Source organism: Eimeria maxima, genomic scaffold, assembly GCF_000499605.1.
Source record: "Eimeria maxima Weybridge genomic scaffold, Emw_scaff13, whole genome shotgun sequence".
In the NCBI taxonomy this organism is placed as follows: Eukaryota; Apicomplexa; class Conoidasida; order Eucoccidiorida; family Eimeriidae; genus Eimeria; species Eimeria maxima.
The window spans coordinates 1-19,606 of record NW_013563462.1 but is presented as its reverse complement, the minus strand read 5'-3'; the positions used below and the strand labels follow the sequence as shown (position 1 = coordinate 19,606).

At 51.0% G+C, this 19,606-nt stretch overlaps 4 protein-coding genes across 4 annotated transcripts; 3 read left to right on the top strand and 1 right to left on the bottom strand.

The window, feature by feature from the left end:
* Positions 1–98: 98 nt before the first annotated feature.
* EMWEY_00002530 (high-affinity cGMP-specific 3',5'-cyclic phosphodiesterase 9A, putative) lies at positions 99–5,683 on the top strand (the record flags this gene model as incomplete). The annotated part of the gene is made up of 9 exons (XM_013477435.1): positions 99–1,074; positions 1,434–1,723; positions 2,010–2,174; positions 2,375–2,515; positions 3,825–4,111; positions 4,253–4,336; positions 4,492–4,793; positions 4,957–5,138; positions 5,507–5,683. The coding sequence occupies 9 exons, from the start codon at positions 99–101 to the stop codon at positions 5,681–5,683; spliced, it is 2,604 nt and encodes an 867-aa protein (XP_013332889.1).
* Positions 5,684–5,844: 161 nt separating this feature from the next.
* On the top strand, positions 5,845–7,161 carry EMWEY_00002520 (3'5'cyclic nucleotide phosphodiesterase, related; the record flags this gene model as incomplete). The annotated part of the gene is made up of 5 exons (XM_013477434.1): positions 5,845–5,922; positions 6,091–6,168; positions 6,384–6,505; positions 6,692–6,830; positions 6,988–7,161. 5 exons carry the CDS (start codon positions 5,845–5,847, stop codon positions 7,159–7,161), a joined length of 591 nt encoding a protein of 196 aa, XP_013332888.1.
* Positions 7,162–9,551: 2,390 nt separating this feature from the next.
* EMWEY_00002510 (hypothetical protein, conserved) lies at positions 9,552–12,650 on the bottom strand (the record flags this gene model as incomplete). Its single annotated transcript, XM_013477433.1, has 5 exons — positions 9,552–9,882; positions 10,107–10,491; positions 10,642–10,756; positions 11,077–11,232; positions 11,559–12,650. 5 exons carry the CDS (start codon positions 12,648–12,650, stop codon positions 9,552–9,554), a joined length of 2,079 nt encoding a protein of 692 aa, XP_013332887.1.
* Positions 12,651–13,487: 837 nt separating this feature from the next.
* Positions 13,488–19,426, top strand: EMWEY_00002500 (lon protease, putative; the record flags this gene model as incomplete). The annotated part of the gene is made up of 16 exons (XM_013477432.1): positions 13,488–14,285; positions 14,447–14,576; positions 14,728–14,860; positions 15,001–15,760; positions 15,881–16,000; positions 16,125–16,199; positions 16,416–16,544; positions 16,668–16,763; positions 16,975–17,101; positions 17,276–17,385; positions 17,599–17,701; positions 18,042–18,178; positions 18,380–18,533; positions 18,708–18,815; positions 18,978–19,116; positions 19,326–19,426. Coding segments are annotated over 16 exons (3,220 nt in total), but the record flags the coding sequence as incomplete, so codon positions are not given.
* Positions 19,427–19,606: the final 180 nt, after the last annotated feature.

Below are 19,606 nucleotides of genomic sequence, written 5' to 3'. Positions count from 1 at the left end.
TCAAGCTTCTTCCCACGCGTCGAGATTGTATGGTGTTTCTTGTTTCCTCAAAGTTCCCGGTCCGGGGATCTGTTGTTTAGGGTTTAGAGATTGCCGACATGGGGTTTGGCGACGGGGAGGGGGCCGCTCGGCGTACGCTGGGGATGCGGGAGGAGGAGAGCGGGCCTCCCGGCGATTGGGGAGAGGGAGCGAAGAGCTTTGCAACGGACACCGCAGGAAAGCCTGCTTTTGCATTGAAGACAGCTCACCAAGAAAGGACTTATGCGATGTTTAGAGAGCACGACGGTTTAATAGGAGCGGATAGTTTTCAGATAAGTGCTTTCCATGCGGGTTTGTTTGTTTTGTTGGCGGTGGTGCTTGCGACGTACGCAAATGTCTTCGTTTCGTTTGCATTATTCAAGAATCAAGTTTCCGTTGCACAAGATGAGGTGTATGCCGAGCTCTTAGGAATGAGGAATATAACGGTTACTCTTCATCGACTCCAGATGCTATCTCAAAATACTTTAGACTATGAAGCACGCAGCCTATACACCCCAAGCATGCTGGTTCCTGCGTATCATAGGCGCGTTGTTTCCGCTGTTTTCCACATAAATACCCGCCTTATAATGGGTTTAGAATATATACGAAGCTACGATCAGGATATTAGGACAGCTACAAGCTGTATTACGCACACACAAGACCCCAAGCAGCAGCGACTCTCCAATTGCGCCATAGAGCAGCTGGCCGCAAACTTGCATTCCATTTCTCCTAAGCACGAAGAAGCCCTTCTCCAGGCTCTCCTAAAAACGAAACTTCCTTTAGCAGAAACCCTTGACAGCAAAATGCTCGAGCTCTATCCGTCTTCATGGGTAGCCGTCACCGAACCTGCACAGTTTATCCACCGTCTTACAACCCAAGGCGCGTTTAAGGAAATACTTCTCCTCAGTAACGAATATGTTGACAAACTCCAACAGATTCTAAGAGATTTACATGCTAAGGACATCTGGATGCCAACCATCATTACCACTGCCGTTTTTGGAGGAGCTGCTCTCTGTCTCCTTATAATCTTCGCCATTGTTATTGGCATCAAGTCCCGTGCGGCAAACCCTAGACACTACGCATCACAACAAACCCTACTTGCACGCTAACAAAACAGACCCTACCTTCAAAGAGGCAATCACTCGAGCGAATTAGTCAGCTTTGTCTTCTACGGTCTAAGGTTTATGGACGATGGTCTATGGTTTAGGCCTCAAAGAGATTAAAACATCCCGCATTGGAGGCGACGGCCTTGGGCTTACGGGTTGCAGCTTGGGGTTTAGGGTTTAGATGTTGGGCACATACAAGAATAATCGCTCATAATCGGATTTTCACAGCAAAACGGGCCGGTGCACCGCTCTCTGCAAGTGGGGGGTTTAGGGCTTAGTGCTTAGGGTTTGTTTGTGATGCGTTATTAGAGCGAATATACGAGGCTTCTTCTGTATGCCAGTCTGCGGTGTTCTCTTCTGGGAAAAGTATTCAAAGCAAGATGAAGGATTTGTCTGTCTTCTTCGTCGCATACTTAGAGAGTTTGCTGCTGCCACAAGTCAGAGGTTTTGGCGGGCTTGCTGCCTTGCTGCTCGGCTCCAACAGACTCACAGGATACCAACATAAGCTGCTCAAGTTGCAGGAAAAAGCAGCAATCGACATCCTCACAACAGCCATCAACCTCATTATCTACATTGAAACGGAAGTCCTAGTCAAAAATGTAATCAATTTGGGATTTATGATTTACGGACTAGTGTTAGGGTTGATGATCACGATGAAGATGACCACAATGACAGTTCTGCTGATAATGACGATGCCGCTGCTGCCAGTGCTGCTAAGGCTGCTGTTGCTGCTCATGCTACTGATGATGAAATGATGATGATGACAACTATGACGATGATTGCGTCCTCCTGATGCTGGCGCAACTTCCCTTGCTCCTCTTGCTGCGTCTGCTGTTGCAGCATTTGTTGTTGTTGCTGTTGCTGCTGCTGCTTCTACTGCTGCAGGAAGAAGGTTCTTCAGTTGACCTGCGAGCAGCAGTGGAGCGCAGTATCGAACTCTTTCGGCCGAAGGCAGCAGCAAACAAGATTCCCATTAGCTGCACATTTGCAAACGGCTGTCCTTCGATGGCTCTCATTGACCAAGATAAACTCTCCACCACCCTAACCAGAGTCCGCCCCGAGGGTTTAGGGTCTGGGGTTTACGGTTTATGGTGAAAGTTTCGGTTGGTGGAATTTGCTGTTTCACTGCACCGGCGTCAGCTACGAGCTGAGGGATGGTTCAGGCTTTAGAGTTTGGGGTTTATGGATTGGGATGGATGATAACACATCTGAGCTTTTATTATGGTTTAGGGATTAGGGTTGGCGTGCAGACGCTGGCCTACGTGATTGACCATTCGGTGGAGAAGGGAATGGGCATCGACGTTTATGTGAATGCAAACACATCGAGCCAGAGACAGTCAAAAGAGGCGAAAGATCCTTCAGGCCTGCAAATGTATGATGTCCGCTTCGAGGTAAATTCAAACCCTAAAGGGGCTAACTGGCGAGGAGTTCACGGACCTGAAACTCCTAACCCTAGACCATAAACCCTATTTTGATGTCTGGCGATGCAGGTTAAAGGTCGCGGAGTTTGCATGGAAAATACAAAAGCCCAAATGATGGTCCAAACCAAAGGCCTCATTGACAGGTGCAGTCCGGGTTCAAGGGTTACAGTGTAGTATCCAGGGTTTTGGTTTGCCTGTGAGTCTATTTACTTGCCTGTGTGCATACTACTCAGCTACAGTTTAGGGATTTTGGCTCAGAGTTCTTGGCTATTGCCCCGCGGATGTCTGGTTGTTAGCATTTCTCTCTCTGTATTCTTTTAATAAGCTTTGGTAGTTTGCCGCAGCAACGGCGGCTGTTGAACTGGTGGTTGAGAGTTCAGGATTTAGAAGACCAGCTTATTAGCACCTCAGGAACATTAGAACTGCCCAAGCGTGTAGTGGCAGCAGAGCAATTAAGACACCTTTAGCTGTCCCTATAAATGTTCTTAGTGTACTTGTTTATATCCCTTGGTTCAATATGGTTTAGCGTGGTTTAGTGCTGTAGTAGGGTTTGTGTCTGGTTGGTTGCAGAGGAGGCCAGGGTTTGAGGCTGCTGACCTGCAGCCGTATAGCTCAATCTCTCGGGGGTTTTATGCAGCTGCAGTCTTCTCCATCTCGAGGCACATTTATTTCTTTTATTTTTAGACGACGAGGTCGCTTTAGTTTACAAGATGTTGATGATCGTTTTAGTGCACTGGGGGAACTTAGTGCGAAGGTTCTAACGCTTTCTCTCTCCCTTGAATCCAAACAATTCTTTACTTTCCTCTGCAAAGACATCGGCATCACCTGCACCAACTGCTTCTGCCTAAGGCAGCTCGTGGAAGAACTCAAACAAGTGCCACGCAAACCACAAATTAGGGCTGAGGGCTTTGGGTCTAGTGTTTAGCGTTTGCGGTCTACGATTTACGGATTAGTGTCCAGATGATACTTTAACTGCAGGAGAGTATGCTAGTGCAGTGAGGGAAACAATGCCACATGATCTACGATATGCTATGCCCTATGATTTGGGGTTTAGGCATAGAATCAAGGACCCAGAGTTCAATACCATAGGGGGAGGCATTGGGGATTAGGGTTTAGAACATTGGAAATCATGTTTCCCTAGAACGACCTTGGGAATAACCATGAGGATCTAGGGTCTAGGTCTTACCATTCTGTACGGCTTTTACTTTAGTATTTTGGATTCAGGTCTTAGGGTTGAGGGTTTAGGATTAAACGTTTAAGGTTAGGGTTTGCGGTGCAGGACGATCCTGACTGTCCGGTGCTGGCGGTGTTTCTGGGGGATTCGGTAAAGAGCAGCGCCAACCCTTCAGACAGAAATTCGCGCGCTTTATCTCCGCGAGAGGTGTTTGCAAAGCTCCTGCTGCATGCAGCTGAGAACAACAAAGGGGTTAAATTTGCTTTTGTCTCGTCGGGCTCTCGCCACCAAACCTCCTCAGACACCGCAGAAACCCGGATAAGCAGAGTCCCCACTACGCCTTCGAAAAGCATTCGGGCTAGTACTCTGGTGCAACAAGTTATTTACAGACAGTGGGGCACAGGCTTTAGGGTTAGGGTCTAGGGTTCAGCGGTTGGGATTGAAATTCACGTAGGCATGTGCTTGGTTCCCTACACCTGATTAGCGGCGTGCAACGAGCCACTAGGGTTTAGGGTTTAGCGTTTGTCCGTCAGACTGGAGTTGCCTCTGAAAACCAGTGATGTCATCGACGTCATCGTCTTGGCCATGCAGGAAAGAATGCAGCAGAAAGAAGAAAGGTTAGATGCATGGTTTGGGTTGTAGTGTTAAGGGTTTAGGGGTTAGGGTGTCAGACGAGAAAACAGATTAAAACATGCATGTTTAGGTTTAATATGGATGCTCTTTACAAGCAACAATGAAGGTTTAGTGTTTACGGTTTAGGGTTTGCGTGAAGGGCGCGTGCAAAGAGCAAGCTGAAGGTTTCCTACATGATGGACGTACAGAAGGACTCGGACGATTATTCAGAGTCGTTCTCGGAGGAGGACCTTCCTCAGCAGCAGCAGCAGCAACAAGAGCAGCAGCAGCAGGAGCGGCTGCGGAGTCCTTCAGTTAAAGGGCCTAGTGGAAGGAACCGCAGCACCTTAGGAGGCAACCTGGCTCAAGAGACCCCCAAGGGGAGAGGCTCGCGAGTGACTCAGGCCTTTCCTCAAGCGAATATCAAGCTGGATGCTCCATCAAACGAAGAATCCAGCGACAGTGAGGGTTTAGAGGTTAGGGTTTGGGGGAGCACAGGGCGTCATTGTGCATCTCTACGCGCCTCCTGTATATACGCAGCCGTATGCGCATCTCGGGAGAGAATATTTGGGGAGTCACGTTTAGTTTTAGGGTTTGGGGTCTATGGATTAGGGTTTGTGTGCAGGCGAGAGCGAAAGCGAGTCAGTAGAGCTGAACGATTTGGAAGACGAATATATGGACAAGGCTTTCTGTGCTCGAGACACAATTCCAGAGAGCCTTCGGGGAGATGTTAATGCAGTTGTTGATATTATCAATGAGACGGGACTCTGCAGGCCAGCTCACGAGCTCGTCGACGCACTTCTCGAGGTAACCGAACGTTTACGGCTTAGCGTCTAGGATTTAGGGTTTAGCGCTTAGGCTTGATGGTTGGTAGTTGAGGGCTTACTGCTTAGATTTTAGCGTGTCGGTTGGGGGTTTCTGGGTTGGCAAGGCACGGGGTCTCGCTGGAAGCGCGAGCGTCGCACCGACGCCCAAAATGCCTTCCGCGCCAGGGTTGAACATTTATGGTTTAATATGGCTTAGGGCCTACGAATGTGTACCTGGTATTTAGCGGCGTGTATACTAAGGGTTTGGAGATTAGGTTTTCGTCTCGCTGATTCCCCAGTCAAGGTTTTGCTTGTAGTACTTCATCCTTAGTGTTTACGGCTTAGTGTTAAGGGTTTAGGGCTTTGCAGCGGGTGCGTGAGCGGCCTCTGTCTGCGTCTCGGCGGCTAGCGAGTTTGGTGGATGTGAGTTTGGAGTTGGAAGAATATTACCGAGAAATGCCGGGCCAGCGCCTCATAGAGAAGGAATTGCAAGAAGCTCGCAGCAATTCAGCAGGAGAAATAGACAGCGAGCAAGCCAAACCCTAAGCTCTCAACACCATCAACGAAAGCTGAAGTCCTAAAGCCTACTTCTTCGCACGTGCGAAGTGTTGGCTGTAACACGTGTGCCTACACCGTAATCCTTAAGCCATCAAGCATGTGGTGCAGAGAACAAGAAGAAGGAGAAGAAGACAAAGAGTCAACCGAAGATGCAAACGGAACAACGGAAGCAAAAACGAAACAACCGCCCCTTGCCTACACACAATCAGCGCCGCCGCCAAAGCAACGTAAGCGCTAAGCCTAAAGCCATAAAAGCCTAAAAACGAAGCACACAATCTTCCTCGAGTTTAGCATCCACCGGTCAGTTTTGGAAAAGCAAACCCGTTGTCGTATCCTTCACATCAAAGTATGGCAGCATAGGTTTTAGGGTTTAGTATTTGGTTTTTAGGGTTTAGTGTTTGGGGTTGAGGGTTGAGGTTTTGAACCCAGGTAGGGACCCTATTTGGTGGATGGGCTCAACGGCTTCTCTTAAAGTGCGAATTCCGCCAAACCACGTTATCCAGGTCCAGTCGAAACCCTAAAACTATAAACCCAGGCACAAAAGCCTATTGATACACGGAGTAGGCCAGTTCTTGGCAGAAGTGGGTGGTTTGTGATTTGAGAGGTCTGCGAGAGAGCGTTTAGCTTCCCCAACTGCTTCCGAATCTCGGCTACGGATTTAAGGTTTAGGATTTTGGTTTTGGCGCAGTCTCAGTTTAATCTCGCTTCAGTGTCTTCCTTCGATGTCAAAGCGTACACAATGCACGATCTGCTAGACTGGGATTTCCACGTGTTGGCCCTTCCAGAACCCGAGGCCGTCCGCCTCTGCAGGTAAACCCCAAACCAACAACCATCACCGCTAAACACCAAAGTCCGGAGGCACCTGTTTTTTGACTTGGGCTGCGTAGCAGCGGCTGGATTAGTCTTCTACGTGCCCTCGCCCTGGATGCAGAATTCAGGATGCAGTGGTTAGGGGTTTAGGGCTTAAGGTTCTAGGGTTTAAGGTTTGCGGGCAAGGGACTTACTGGTGTACTACGCGGACCGAGCTGCGCTGGGGATTCGAGGAGAAGTAATAATGAATTTTTGTGGGGCTTTGCATGCGAATTATCTGCCTAACCCCTACCACAACTTCTACCACGCCCTCAATGTTGTCCAGGTGAGGGGGGGTTGGGGTTTAAGGTTGGGGTGGGGGTGTGGCTTAGCCTTTTGCTCTTTCCGTGGGGCAGCTGCCTGCGTCTGCTGGTTCTATGGTTTATCGGCGTAGAATAGGGTCTGTAAGGTGTTTTAGGGTCTAGGGTGTACGGTCTCCGTAGGTCCTGTGTTTGCTGCTCGCCCTCCCGGATGTTGGCGCGCGCTTTAGCCCCACAGATTACTTCGTTTTGTCTGTAGCGGCTTTAGGCCACGACTTGGGGCATCCAGGATTTAATAACCTCTTCATGCAGCGCAACCAGACGTCCGTCGAGGGTTTATGCTTTACGGTTCAGTAGAGTTTATGCTTTAGGCAGGGGTTTGCTGTACACAACTCCAGCTGCGTCGTCGTCACCTGCGTCGTCGTCCTGGAGCACCCGCGGAGTCCTTCATTGATGGCGAGACGCTGTAGGATTTAGGGGCTTCGATGGTCAACGGTCATTTCTAGTGTATGAGGCTCTATCAAGGTTTGCTAAGGTTTACGGCTCATTGTTTGTGTTCAGCTGGGTTGCAAGGATCTACAGCAACACGTCAATTCTGGAAAACTACCATGCGGCGTCTTTGCTGCAGATCCTCCGGTATTCCTAAGCCCTAAGCCCTAAACCCTTCGATTTTCTATAGCCTTCGATCCCTATTCCTAGACCCTCACACCCACCTCTGGCAAAACAGTCTTGGGTTTAAGATTCAAGGTTTACGCCTAGGGTTCGTCGCCGTTAGGCTGTTTGAAGCTGCATTGGGCTTGGCGTTGCAGCGGGGTTTTGAACTGAATAACCGTTCGTTCCACCGCGCTACAGGGAGGAGGGTTTTGGGTTTAGGCTTTGGGCGTTTTAGGGTGCCTCATATGGATTTATTTTCGACTGTTTCGGATACGGAGCTAAAAACGATCCGCCAACGGCTAATAAATGCAATTATGTGGACTGACATGGCAAAGCACTTCGACATGGTGGCGAAACTTGACGGAAAAATACAGGCAAACCATCCTGCTGCTGGTTTTGCTGCTGTTGCTGCTGCTGTTTCTGCTGTTGTTGCTGCTGTTTCTGCTGTTGCTGATGGTGATGAAGCTGGCTTTACTGCTGGTGCAGCTGAGTCAAAATGGAAAAGCACTTCGATTCGGTCGTATGCGACTTGGCACTATAGGCGGATGCTCCCGCTTCTTCTTCTGTTGCTGCTCCTGCTGCTCGTGCTTCTGGTAGTGGAGTTCCTGTTCCCGCCGTTGCTGCTGCTGGTGGTGTAGGGGGAAATGGTGTTATCTGAAGGGATAATGTGTACTCTCCAAAAGCCGTACTTGGAGGGTTTGCTGCTCCACTCAGCCGACATTTCTAATCCTCTGCTAAACTTCGACATGTGCAGAGATTGGGCGATTAGAGCTTGCGACGAATTCTACAACCAGGCAAACCATAAACCCTAAGCCCTAGAATCGTGAACGTCGAAACGCAGACACCCCAGAAACCCGAGCAGAAACCCCCAAACCCTTACCCCTGAGGGTCTCGGGCACCAACTACATGCCTGCACGATCTTCGCTCGAGTTCCGAATTCTGCATCCCAGCTCCAAACCCTAAATCGTAACCTCAAACCATATACCCTAAACCGTCAATATGCGTCTTCAGAATAAACTCGAAGAGGCCCTCGGACAGCCGCCCTTCAACCCCGCTTTGCAGAGCTTCGACGAATTCTGCGTAGCCAAATCTCAAATTGGCTTTATCGGTAAAGCATAATCCCTCAACCCTGGGCTACCGAACTGTAAACCCTAGACCCTAATGTATTCTTGTTTTTTCGTAAACCCTAGACCCTAAGCATCGAACCTAAACACCAAACTCATCATCGCGTTATGTAGACTCCATTGGCCAATCTCAACCGCCACGCCCTAAACGAAGAGCAACACGCTCGAATCCTAAACCCTAAAACATAAAACCTACTAACCCCTTTCCTTTTATATTTGCAGATTTCATATGCAAACCCCTTTTCAACAACTTGGCGCTGATGTTTCCCGCCCAGCTGGGAGAGCGCGCTGCTCAAATGCGCAAAAACAGGTAAACCCTAAGCCCCGAGGACTTATGGGCGAAACCCTATACGTACTAGTTTAAATCTTAACAGCTAAATGTAACTCTCTGTCTCGAAGCCACCCATGGTGCTCTGATGGCACAAATGCTCTCCAAACCCTAAACCTGTGAGCTTTTATACTCTGCAGGCAACGGTGGAAGCATCTCGCCGACCGCAACCTCCCCCCGAAGGACACTCCTCGCTGAAACGAAAAACGTAGACCGAAGTATTTTCGAACGCTAAACCCTAAATCCCGAACCCAATGCAGATTGTACGAAATAACTGCACACAAATGGTGCTCTCCCTGTCTGCCGTCCAAGCAGCAGCAGCTGTAGCAGTAGATGCTTCTGCAGCTGTGGCTGCTGCTGCTGCAACGGCTGTCCGCTGCTACAGTATATTTTAACGGCTGGTTGTGTTTTTGCATTGAAGCCACCGCAGCAGTGGCTGCTGATGCTGCAGTGGCTGCTGCTGCTGCAGTGGCTGCTGCTGCTGCAGTGGCTACTGCTGCTGCCGTGGCTGCTGCTGCTGCCGTGGCTGCTGCTGCTGCGCACACTCTCCCCAAGAGACTCTCTCAGTGAGGCAGCAGCTGCGGCAGCTGTCTTCCCGCTTAAGAATACAGGTGCAGCAGCTCATCCTGTTATTGCTGCTGCTACGGCTGCTTCTGATCCTCTTCGTTTGTCCGGTGCTCTGGCAGTTGCTGATCCTGTTGACCTTCCTGCTGCTCGAGGCAATCTTGCTGCTGATGCTGTTTTCCTTTTTCCTGTTTTTGCTGCTGTTGTTGCTGCCTCTTGCTTTGCCTCTGTTGCTGCGCTTCTGCTTGCTGCAGCTCCAGCTGCTGCAGCAGCTGCTGCAGCTCCTCGTTGCTGCTGTCCAAGGCCAATCCCTGCTGCACCTGCTGCTGCTGCAGCTGCAGCACATTGTGCTGCTGTTGCTGATGCTTCACATGAGCAACCTCTCGCACGTACCGCTTCAATGTGGAACTGTAGCCAAAGTGGCACACACAATCATAAACCCTGAACACGAAACCCTAAACACTAGGCCTTCATTGCGGCATGCACACTGACAACGAGCTCAAAAGGTTTATTATTTAGGATTTAGCACAGGTGCAGGTGGTGTTTAGTGCTGTTGTGAAAGCGATACAAAGGGGGTTGTACCACCACCTTAATTTCGCAGGGGTAGCTAGGGTACAGGGCGTAGGGTTTACGCTGGTTGAGTTGCAATAGGAAGCGGCAGCCGCCAAATCAACTGAAGATTTCTAGCCAGCTGCAGAATCGCTCGGGGGCCCAACAAGCAGCTGCTGCTCTCATAGCAGCAGCTGCTGTTTCTGGTGCTGTTGCTGCTATTGCTGCTGCTGCTGATGGTAGCGTTGGTGCTGATGGTGTTGCTGTTGCTGCTGTTGCTGTTGGGGTCCGACGACGTCTGTTCAATGCTGTTGCTGCTAGCACCAACCACCTTCTCGTTTTGCTGTTGCTGCTGCTTCTGTTGCTTTTGTTGTTGCTGCTGTTGCTGCATTGGGCGCTGTCGCCAGGGCTGCAGGCATAGAGGCTGCCGCAGATTCAGAGCGTAGCCACCGGCCTCCACACCTTCTCCTACAGCAGCAGCAGCAATAACAGCAGTGGCATCGGCCACACCAGTAACAGTGGCAGCAGCTGTAGCAACGGGGGCCGCTGCATCAGTTACTGTCAGTTCTGCCCATGTCTTTCGCAGCAAAACATTCGAGTTTAGGGTTTAGGGTTTACCGGCGTTGGCTTCCTCCCGCTGTTGCAGCAGTTGCTGCTCTGCTGCGCTGCAAAACGCCGAAGCAGCAAAAACCTTCCGAGACGAAAAATTGGTGAAGATCCAACTGCCGCTTGCCTGCATGCAAACCCATAACCCTAAACCCTACACCCTCAGGCGTAAATGAAACAGGTGTAAAAATGTCTAAACCATCTGTTCGAAAAGAAGTCACTGGCCATAACACAAGCACTAGGGTTTGCAGACTTCGACAGGGGGGTTTATGGTTTAGGGTTTATGGTTCAGGGTTTTGGGTGTACGGGCTGATAGTGAATCGCTGCATGAAGTCGGGAGACGCTGCGGCACTGCCGCGGCAGGAGCAGCTTCGAGACACAGCCTGCCGCCGCTGCTGCTGCTTCAGGAGACACTGATGTTGCTATTTCTGCTGCCACTGCTGTTACCGTCCCTGCTGCTGCTGCTGCTAGCTCTGCTTGGACTTCGGTGTTACAAGTTTCACTACGGTTGCTGCTGCTGTTGTTGTCGGTGCTGCTGCTGCTGCCGCGGCGGCAGGTTCGGCGAGCAGCAACAAAAGCTGCAAGATCTGAAGCAGTCCCTGGCTGCAGCAGCAGCAACAACAAGCAGAGCCCTCCCGTACAGAAAGGCAAAACCGGGGCAACACGGCAGCAGCAGCAGCAAAACAGCAGCAACGGCGACAGCCAGCAGCAAAGTAGCAGCAGTTGCAGCAGTAACACGAGCAAATCCAACAACAGCAAACGCTGCAGCAGCAAATAACCACGGCAGGAGAATAAGCGATGCAAGCAAATGCACCACCAGCAAAACACAAACTGCAGGAGCAGCAGCAACGCCGACACAAGCAACAACAGCACAAGCGGCCCAAGCTGCACCTTCATGAGCAGATAAACCACCAGCAGCAACAACGTACAACGATCATGCAAGTATCACGGGCCCCTCGGCCAATTAGGAGTAAGGGAGTTCTAAGTAAAAGCGGTTGATTGTCTTCCGGTTTCTGCTGCTGATCCTTCTGGTGCTGCTGCTGCTGCTGCTCGGAGTGCACCGAGAGAGCAGCAAATCCGAAGTTACTCGGAAGTGCAGCGGGCGGAACAGAGGCAACCCATAAACCACTGCAGCTGCAGCGGCTGCAGCAGTTGCTGCTGGTGGTGATACTGTTGCTGCCGCTGCGCCGGTTTTCGCCTTCGGAATTCTGGCAGTCCTGCTGTATACTTCGCTGCTGTTGCAGTGTTGGAAGCAGCAAAGGCTGCAGCAGCAGCGCTGGGGACGCTGCAGCAAGAGCAGGCGGCTGCAAGAATCGGATGCCTTTTAGACATCTGAGCTGCTGCTGCAGCTCTGAGACGGCCACCAGCGGCTGCTTTTGGTGCTGCTGTAATTGCTGCTGTTGCTGCTCCTGGTCCCCAGTAGTACGTTGTTTCTTCACTTTGTTGGCACATCCATCGCCAGATGTTTGCTGCTTCCTCTTTTGCTGCTGCTCGTGCTGTTCTTTCTTTGGCTTACAGAGCTTCTTCGAAGGCGCTCCTGCCCCAGTTTGGTCGCGCTCCTGCGGTTGCTGCTTTCTTTTGCGGTGCTGCTGAGCCTTATCCTTCTTTTCTTTTTTTTGCTTCTGCTGTTGCTTGGTCTGCTTGTCCCCTTTTTGCCGCTGCGCCTTCCTCTGTTGCTGCTTATCTTCTAGTGCCGTACTGCTTTTCACTTGCTGCTGCTCTTTCCCCTGCTTCCGCTGGTGCTGCTGCTGTTTCTGCTGTTTCAAATGTTGCTTGTGCTGCCGCTGCTGCTGCTTCTGCTGCTGCTGCTTTTTGCACTGCTTCGGTTGCTGCTCCTGCTTCGCAACGTCCAGCAGAACTTTCTCTTCCTGCTGCGACTTTGGCCGTTTCTGCTGCTGCTGCTCACCAGACTGTTGCCTCGCCCGTTTCTTTTTCATCTGTTGCTTGTGCTTTTGTTGCTTCTCCCTTTTCTTCTTTGGAACGCAGACACAGCCCCAAGACACGTTGTTTTCAACGTTCATTTTGCTGCTGCTGCGGTTGCTGCTGCAGGGCAGGGCCCGGGGTCAGGTCGTCTCCCTGACGAGAAGACTGGAGGCAGCAAAAAGCTGCTGCTGCTGTTCTTCCTGCTGCTGCTACTGTTTGTTTCATGACGCCTGCAGTGCTGCTGCTGCTGGTGGTGGCGCTGCTGCGCCTACTGCAGCGGCGGCGGCAGCAGCAGCAGCAGCAGCAGCAGCTCCACTCCTGCCACCCGTACAGCTACTGCTGCGCTGCAGCTTCCTCCAAATCATTTTTAAAGATGTGAAGCTGCGTTTGCGCTGCTGCTGCTGCCTCCGTTGCTGCTGGGAGCGCCGCCGATGCTGTCGTGCATGCAACAGGGGCTGCCGCACAAGCAGCAGCAGCACCCCTGCAGCACAGTAATCTTCTTAGTAGAAAGGGACTTCTTCTTCGTTTTTTTTCTGTTTCGACGTTGTGCTGCAACAGGTTCGTCAGCCGCCGCGCAACGGCCTCAGTTGTTGCTGAGACCTGCGGACGAGCAGCAGCAGCAGCAACAGCAGCAGCAACAAAAAAGCAGCAGAAGCCGCAGACGGCGCTGTGGGGTGCAGCGGTACAAAAGCGCATGCTAAAGCAACACATTGAAACGCGTTCCTGTTTGTGTAGACTGTAGCAGCAGCAGCAGCAGACAGCTGCTGCTGCTGCCTCAGCAGCTGCAATAGTAGTTGTTGTTGTCGTAGTAGTAGTATTAGTTGAAGTACTAGTACTAGTACTAGTAGTAGCACTACCGCCGCAAGAAAAGGGCACCTACAGAGTATCCACCTGCGACAGAAGGTGCTGCTTCGGTAGGCTGGTGAAGGTTGATGATGCAGCCGTGTACAGCAGCAGCAGCCTCTGCAGCAGCAGCAGCAGCAGCAGCATCTGCTGCTGCAGTTGCTGTTGGAAACAGACGACTCCTTCTTTCATGGACACAGCAGCAACATCCGCTGCTCCCGTCGCCAAGTCTCGCAAGGAGCTCCGCCAACAGCAGCAAGAGTAGCGTATACTCGGTCCTCTTGGTTGCAAGCAGCAACAGCAGGTGTGTAGGCACGAGCTTCAACAACGCCAATGCGCTATTCCCGTTTACATCTGCGTGCTGCAGTGCATTTAGTGTAGGCTGCTGCAGCAACAGCAACAAATCCTTCGGGGCATTTCGGTTTTTTTCTTCTCGTCGACGTTCAAAGAAGCAGCAGCAGCAGCAGCAAGATGTTGTTTCTCCTTCCTCGGAATTTGAAGAGGAGACAGTGAATTGGACAGCAGGGTCAACGGGAGCAGCAGCACCGGCGGCGGCAGCAGCAGCAGCAGCAGATTCAGTGCAAGGGCCAGAATTAGGTCGTGTGGGGCGTGTGGTGCGAAGGCAGCGGCGGCGGCGGCAGCAGCAGCAACAAGTACGGGATGATGCTGCTGCTAACCCTCCTCCTGCACCAGCACCTGCACCAGCAACAACTGCACCATCAGCATCAGCAGGAGCAGCAGGAGGTCCTTGGGGTGGGGATGAGGGTTCATTTGCTGCTGTTGTTTCTTCTCCATCCCCTCCCACTCTTCCTTCCTTGCCTGCAATTGGGCTAATTCGGCGGCCGGCGTTTCCTGGGTTTTATCAGCTGCTGCAAATCCCAGACCAGGAGGTTAGGGTTTAGGGTTCCGGGTTGAGGGCTTGGGAGGTTTACGGTTTACGATTTAGAGTTGGGGTGTTGTGGGCTAGGGCACAGTAAAGTTGGCTTAGGGCGTATGATAAGGCCGGTTGGCTCCAAGGGTTAAGGCTTTAGGGTTTAGGGTTTGTTTGCAGTTGTTTGAGGAGCTCGTGCGCTTAAAGACAAGCGGGGGTTGGCGGGATTTTGTTGGCGGGTTTTTGCTGCGTAAAGAAGCCGACGTAGAAGAAGACATGGGGCCTGGAGCCAGGTTGAGAGAGGATGCGGGTAAGGGTCTAGAGTTTAAGCTTTAGGGTTTGGGAGCAAGGGACCCAACAGAGCCGCCGGCGAGGGTTCAATCTAGTATTTTTGCGTGTACAGTCCAGAGCAAGCCTTGATAACACTTAGAGTTTGGGGTTTAGGTCTTGGGCTTTAGCAGTTATGGTTTCTTTTTTAGGGAGTGTTTCGGCTGTCGAGGAGATACATCCCGTAGGGTGTCTGCTCCACCTGCTTACTCTCGCACCGCATCCAACGCAAGGAGGTGGCCAGGCAATTGTAATGCCATATCGACGGTAAACCCTAAACCCTAAGCCCAGCTCTCTCTCTTTTTCCACTTGGCGGTGAGTGCCAAGTGGCACTCATCGCGAAGTGGAACAACACAGACTAGGGTTTAGGGTTTAGGATTTACGGCAATGTGTCTGTGGGTTTGCAGCATAAAGTTGTTGGGTCCTTCTCAATCACCAGAAGAAGCTGCAGCAGCAGCAGCAGTAGCAGGAGAAGAGACCGCAGCAGGAAGCGCAGATGCAACGGCTACATCAGTTCCAGCAGACACTGCTGCTTCTGTCGCTCCGGCCGATGCGGGGGAGACACCAACAGCAACAACAGCAGCAGTAACTCCTGGCGAGGTCGGTGCTGCTGCTGCTGTAGTCCATGAACTGCAGCAACTCCACCAGCAACAACAACCCAACCAGCAACAGCAACCACAGCAACCAGAGAAGCAGCAGCAGCAGCAGCCACAACAGGAACAACAGCAGCAGCAACACCAGCCACAGAAGCAGCAGCACCAAGAGCCGCAGGATGCACGGGGGCAGTCAAAGGGCGAGCATCAGCAGCACCAAGAGCAGCAGCAGCAGAATCCAGGCGAGCAGACACCAGCAGGAGAAGAGAACCAGACAAAGCAGAAGCAGCAACAGCAGCAGCAGCAGGCGGCTGCAGGCGAGTCTGATGGTTCTGCCTTCGGCGGCTTGCTCCCTTTGCCTCCCTCCAGCGCAAGCAGCAGCAGCAGCAGCAGCAAACGCGGTGCGCTGTTGTATGTCTCAGTAGCCTTCCCTCGGGAGACATCCGCGGGGTCCCTCAGCAGCAGCAGCACCTATGCGGGAAACGGTGTTGTGAAAATGCTGCATATGGAGATCTTGGCCACCATGAAAGAGTTGCTTAAAACTTCCTACTTTTACAAAGAACACTTTGATCAAGTAACTCCAGGGTTTAGGGTTTAGGGTTGAGTACTGGTTGATGCTGAGGTCAGCGCCTCCCCTGCTTTTTAGTGATGGCTGCAGCGTGTGGTGGGAGGGTTTGTTATTGTTGGGCTTTAGGGTCCGGGGTCCGGGGTGCAGGTGATACGATTTTACAACATTGACTACCCACAAAAGTTGGCCGATTTGGTCGCTGGGATTTCCTTTGCGCGTCGAGATGAACTGCAGGCTGTGCTCGCTGTAAGTCCTAAACCCTAAACCCTTAGGGTTCTCTGGTAGAAGGGGAGCTGCAGCGAGAAACTCGAAGCGCTGCCTGCTGTGAGCCAGCGGTTTGAGGGTTTGATTTAGTGTTTGGGATGTGCAGGAAGAAGACATCGAAAAGCGGCTGATGCTCGTTTTACAAATCGCGAAGAAGGACTTGGAATTTGCAAAGCTTCAGGTGACGCGAGGCGCCAAACCCTCAACCCTCAGTTGCTCACCATCCGTTTCGAACTGTAAACCAGGGAAAAAGCGGCTTGAGGACTTAAAAGCAGCCACATAGGGTATAGGTTCTAGGATTTAGTTCATGCACGTTCCAGAGGGCTCTGATTTTGTAACGAATGATGCTGTTTAGGGTTTATGGTTTAGGGCCAAGGGCTTACGGTGTGCCATGCAGGTCAACGTTAAGGCGCAAGTTGAGGATAAGGTCATGAAGGTGCAGCGGAAGTTTTTGCTGCAGGAGCAGCTAAAGCTTATTAAGAAAGAATTGGGCCTAAACAAAGATGACAAGGAATCCATCATCGACGTAAACTCTAAACGCTAAACCCTATTTATGGAGTTTGCGCCCCACCAGCTTCTATATCCCAGTTCGATCGAGGGGTTTAAGGTTTAGGGTGTACGGTTTAGGCTTTGAAATTTCTCTCTGCAGCAATTTCGGGAAATTCTCGCCAAGAAGGAAGCGTTTATGAACGAAGAAGTCCAGAAGGCAAGCAAAGCCTCAACCCTAAACCCTAGAAGCCGCACAGTAGGACCTGCTGGAGCCAAACACCTTGCGGCTAAGCTGTGACCCTAAACACTACACCAGACACCCCTTTCCTTATCCACGTCACTACACCGTAAACCCTAAACTGCCGTTGCTCAGCAATATCCAGCGTTTTGGGCGCGAAACGCCAAACCCTAGACCCCAACCCCCAATACCAAAGCCCTGAACGCTATTGTATTGTCTTGTGGTTCAGGCAGTTGCAACTGAAATCAACAAACTTTCCTCTCTTGATCAGTCGTCATCCGAGTTCCATGTTAGCAGAACGTACCTCGAAAACTTGCTAAAGCTCCCCTGGGGAGAATACTCCACAGATTGTACAGGTAAGCCATACACCATAAATCCTAGTGTCTTCAACGCGGGCTCGGCAGGGGAGAAGACACACCTAACACAAATTGGACGAAGCTGGACTATTAGGTACATAGGACTTAGGTTTAGGGTTTAGGGTGGATAGTTTGAGGTATATGATTTAGGGTGTTGGGGTGAGTTGTGAACAGATATTGATGAAGCTGCGAGGGTTTTGAATGCCGACCATTTTGGCTTGGAGGATGTCAAGAAGAGAATCCTTGAGTTCATAGCCGTTAATATTCTTAAGAAAGACTCGCAGGTAAACACAAAACATCAAACCCTAAACTGCTAACCTGAACACTCGCCCAGTTGCCTCCGAATTTTGGGTTTACGATTGAGGGTTTAGCCTTTTGGGTTGTGGGTTTATACGTCCTGTAGGGTCTGCAGTTGGGTCGTCCAAATGGCATTTCGCGCCACGCACAACTAGCCACATCCTTTTATGGTTTACGTTTTAGGGTTTGTCGCTGCGCAGGGGAAGATCCTCTGTTTCCTGGGCCCCCCCGGGGTTGGAAAGACTTCTGTTGCAGAGAGCATCGCGCGTGCGCTCAAGAGGAAATATTATCGGATATCTCTGGGTAGGCCTTAAACCCCATTAGCTTCTTCGAACTCCCTGAGCTCTTCTCTGAATATGCCTAAACGACGGTCTTACGTGTAGATTTTACTATAAGGGTGTATTTTTCGCTCTAGCTATGTCTCTAAGATTGGGTTTGGAATTTAGTATGTAGGGTGAAGGACTTGTGTTTAGGATGCAGAGTGTAGGGAGCGCGCCTGGGAGCTACTATAAAATTTAGAGTTCGTGCGTATGGCTTTGGCCCAGTGTTTCTTAGGGCTTAGTGGTTAGGGCTTACGGTTTAGGCCTTGACTTTATGGGTTAGGCTCTAGTGTAAGCGCTTAGAGTTATAGGTTTGAATGCAGGGGGGTTGTTTGACGTGGCGGAGCTCCGAGGACACCGACGGACATACATCGGAGCTCTGCCCGGGAAGATCGTGACAGCGCTGAAGTTGACAGGGACGATGAACCCTCTGATTGTGCTGGATGAGATCGACAAACTTGTAAATCCTGAGCCCTAAACCCTTTGGCGGTCTGGGTCCAAGCCGCGAGACGGCCGATTGGTTTTGGCAGGGCGTGGGAACACCAGTTTATCTCCTGCTACGTTTTACAGTTGAAGGTTTAGGGTTGGATTGTTGCTGCGTCGCTAACGTGCCCTAGGATTTAGGGTTTACGGTTTAGGGTTTAGGGGTGTGTGCGTGCAGGGTCGAGATTTTCGGGGGGATCCTTCCTCTGCTCTTTTGGAGGTTTTGGACCCTTCCCAGAATTCCTTTTTTAGGGATCATTACATTGATGTGCCTCTTGACCTTTCGAGGGTGTTGTTTGTCTGTACAGCCAATGCTCAAGACACCATTCCAGGTGCAAACACAAAACACTACGCCCTAGAACCTACAGCAATACTAATGCTTTTTAACCAATGTCATAGCGGGCGGAATTCTCAGGCAGAGCATGCCTGCTCGATGATGCGCGAAACATACAAACCAGGGTTTGGTGTCTACTATTTAGGGTTTAGGGTTTGGCGTTTTTTGGCAGGGCCACTGCTGGACCGGATGGAGCTCATCCGCATAGCCGGTTATATTCAAGAGGAGAAGGTTGCGATCGCGCAGCAGTACCTCATCCCCAAAACCGCAGAAGCAACAGGTAAACCCTAAACTAATGGCACCCATGTGGGAAGCTATATGGCGGAGTCTCCGATCTTGTGGGGTCTGGCTTTTTGCATGCTGAAAATATGGTTCTGGGTCGTAGGGTGTCAGGCTTAGCGCTTAGAGTTCAGGGTTGAGAGTTTCGGAGTTTTGTGTATAGGGTTGCAAGGGTCTCGGGTGTCCATACAGCCCGCAGCACTGGAGGTCTTAGTTCGCGATTATGCAAGAGAAGCAGGCGTCCGCTCTCTGTCCAAGTGCATAGAGAAACTCTTCCGAAGGGCCGCCCTTTCTATAGTCAAGTAAACCTTACATCCTAGTTCTAGATCATCGTCTCCGTCTCAGACCCCTTCTCTAAGCAAAACCCGAAATTCCTTAACCCTAAACGATAAACTCTGAATCGCTGTGTCGGGGACTGCAACGTCACGACGGTACCAGGGCACATCCGTTTACTGTCTCTGCAACTTGAAACTTAAGATTTAGGGTTTAGGGTTTAGAGTTTGCGGGGCAGGAAGGAAGCGGAGGAGGTGGTGGTCACAGAAGAAAATTTAACAACCTTTGTAGATCAACCTCCCTGGTCGTCAACAAGGCTCTTTGAAAAGACGCAGCCGGGTAACGCAAAAGCCTAAACCCTAATCATGAGCTTTAACACACTCGGTGCTGAGACGTCTGTAAACTCCACTAACCGGACCTTTGCGAGGTATCCGGAGGTTCAGGGTTTAGCGTTTGGGGACCCTAAACCCTAAAACCTAATCACGAGCGGCTAGGTGCATATATATATATATTATATAT